The 2,644-nt window shown below is 35.1% G+C and overlaps 1 protein-coding gene across 1 annotated transcript; it reads left to right on the top strand.

Annotated features, from left to right (window-relative positions):
* The first annotated feature begins 1,754 nt into the window (after positions 1 to 1,754).
* LOC107865987 (pectinesterase inhibitor-like) lies at positions 1,755 to 2,342 on the top strand. The gene has a single exon (XM_016712171.2). The coding sequence runs from the start codon at positions 1,812 to 1,814 to the stop codon at positions 2,340 to 2,342; it is 531 nt and encodes a 176-aa protein (XP_016567657.2). The 5' UTR covers positions 1,755 to 1,811.
* The last annotated feature ends 302 nt before the right edge of the window (positions 2,343 to 2,644 follow it).

A 2,644-nucleotide genomic window follows, 5' to 3' on the forward strand; every position in this document is an offset into this window, starting at 1 on the left:
ATCATCCGCCAAAAGCATACACCAAGGTACCTCCTCTTATATATTCTGCGTCAACACATCCATCACCAAAGCAAATAAAAATGGACTAAGAGTCGATTCCTGGTGCAACCCTGTCAAGACCGGGAAATGCCCAGAATCCTCTCCCACCGTTCGTACCCGAGTCTTTGCCCCCTCATACATGTCCTTAATCGAACGAATGTACGCCACTGGGACCCCTCTCGCCTTCAAGCATCTCCTAAGAACCTCCCTAGAGACCTTGTCATACGCCTTTTCCAAGTCGATAAACACCATGTGCAGATCCCTCTTCCTCTCTCTATACTATTCTACCTGCCTCCGCACTAGGTGAATTGCTTCAGTCGTCGAGTGACCAGGCATAAACCCAAATTGATTCTCCGAAATAGGCACTATCTTCCTCAACCTCCACTCCACCATCCTTTTCCAAATATTCATCGTGTGACTCAACAACCTAATACCACGGTAGTTGTTGCAACTCTGAATGTCCCTTTTGTTCTTATATAAAGGGATCATCGTGCTCTATCTCCACGCCTCGGGCATCTTAGTGGTCTTGAAAATGTTGTTAAACAAATGGGTTAGCCACCTCAACCCTGCTCCGCTAGCAAACTTCTAAAAATCCACCGGAATCTCATCGGGCCCCGTCGCCCTGCCCCGTCGCATCTTGCGAATAGCCTCACAGATTTCCTCCACCTTAAAACGCGGACAGTAGTCGAAATCACGAGTTTTCTCGGTGTGCTCCAACTTCCCTAACACAAAACCTCTGTCCCCCTCATCATTCAAGAGCTTATGAAAATACGACTGCCATCTTTTCTTAATTAGAACGTCCTCCACCAAAACTCTGTCATCCTCCCCCTTAATGCACTTCACTTGGTCCAGGTCCCGACCCTTACGCTCCCTAGTTTGGCAAGCCTATACAACCTCTTTTCCCCGCCTCTCTCCTCTAAACTTGAATACAGTCTGTCAATAGCTGTTGTCTTAGCAGTCTAACTTTGAAAATTTCATGGTTAAATATATTTTAAATAATGTTAGTATTTTTCGAAAAAGAGTGACAAACTTTCGCGGTCAAACAGGTCCAAAATCTTATTAAATCAAATATGTTTGTATACTTATTATTGACGTAACATCTATATATGAAAATGACTGAAATGTGCTTTTGATTTGATCACAATATCAATTTAACACCAATTTTATTATGTAACAAAAAAATTAAAAGGTAGCAAACTTATGAAAATAATAGTCTGTTTAGCTAAGCTTTTAACTTAACTCATTTTAAAAAGTATTTTTTTTAAGCAATGCTTTTAAAGAAAGTATTTTTTTCGTGAAAAGTAATTTATATTTGGCCAAACTTTGTAAAGTTTCTTCTAATTGTATTTTTCTTAAAAATGTTCTTTTTTTTTTTTAAAAAAAAAGGTGCTTTTAGGAAGGAGCACTTATTTTCTCCCAAAACGTGGTCAGATGCCTAACTTATTTTTTTAAAAAATATTTTTAGAAAAAATAAGCATTTTTGGAAAGAAAAACATTTTTGAAAAAAAGTAAGCATTTTTGATTAAAATAATAATAATAATAATAATAATAATAATAATAATAAGCATTTTTGGAAAGAGCAAGCATTTTAGCAAAAAATAAGTATTTTTGGAAAAAAAATTGTCAAAACAAACTATAATATGAGTAGATTCAATTTTATTTCCATAAAAGCTTTGATCCTTCATTTTTATACCTTTTCAATGGGAAGGCAGCGCTATGTAAATCGCATATCACAACACAAGTTATGAAACAAAAATATTTGATCATACAAAATGGCACTCACATATATCTCTGTCTCTTTTCTGATAGTTTCTCTGTTATCTATTTTTTTCACGTTAACAAGCGTTAGAGCCGATCTGATAAATGATGTTTGCTCAAAAACACAAAAACCCGCTATATGTTTATCCGCCTTAAAGGGCGATCCTCGATCCAAAAATGCAAATCTCGAAGGTCTTGCGACTATCTCAATAGACATATCACTAAAGAACATGCAATCTGGACGTGATCTTGTAAATTCGTTACGTAAACAGGCTACAGATCCAAAATTAAAAACACGATACCATTCGTGTTTGGAGAATTATAATGACTCCATTGATGATCTTAAAGAATTGCCACCATTTTTAAAGTCTAAGGACTATCTTGGTTTGAATGTTCATGCTTCTGCTGCTTTGAATGGTCCTACTACGTGTGATGATAATTTTTCAAGTTCACCTGCTGAAGCTCCTCAACTAAAAGCCGCTAGTGACAAGCTTGTAGAACTTATTGAAATTATTTTGGTTATTAGCATTCTATTAAGAGGATAATTGATGGTACATAGAAATTTATAGACTTATGTATTACGTACATTTTAATGACTTGAAAGTTAAGAAATCAATATGCTTTCCTTTTCAAATTTAGTTCAAGCGCTTAACTACGTTTGTTTTATTGTTATCTACATTTATTCATTTTATCCTTGCCATTAAATATAATATCCGTTGAGTCCATTCCTAAAAAATAATTGTATATTTTTTGTTTGCACACTTTTTAAGAAAAACATTAACTACGAGTAATTTGACTATTTATTACTCATATCTGTATAATAGAACTTTTTTTTGCACCATAATAT

Source organism: Capsicum annuum, chromosome 3 (assembly GCF_002878395.1).
Source record: "Capsicum annuum cultivar UCD-10X-F1 chromosome 3, UCD10Xv1.1, whole genome shotgun sequence".
NCBI lineage: Eukaryota > Viridiplantae > Streptophyta > Magnoliopsida > Solanales > Solanaceae > Capsicum > Capsicum annuum.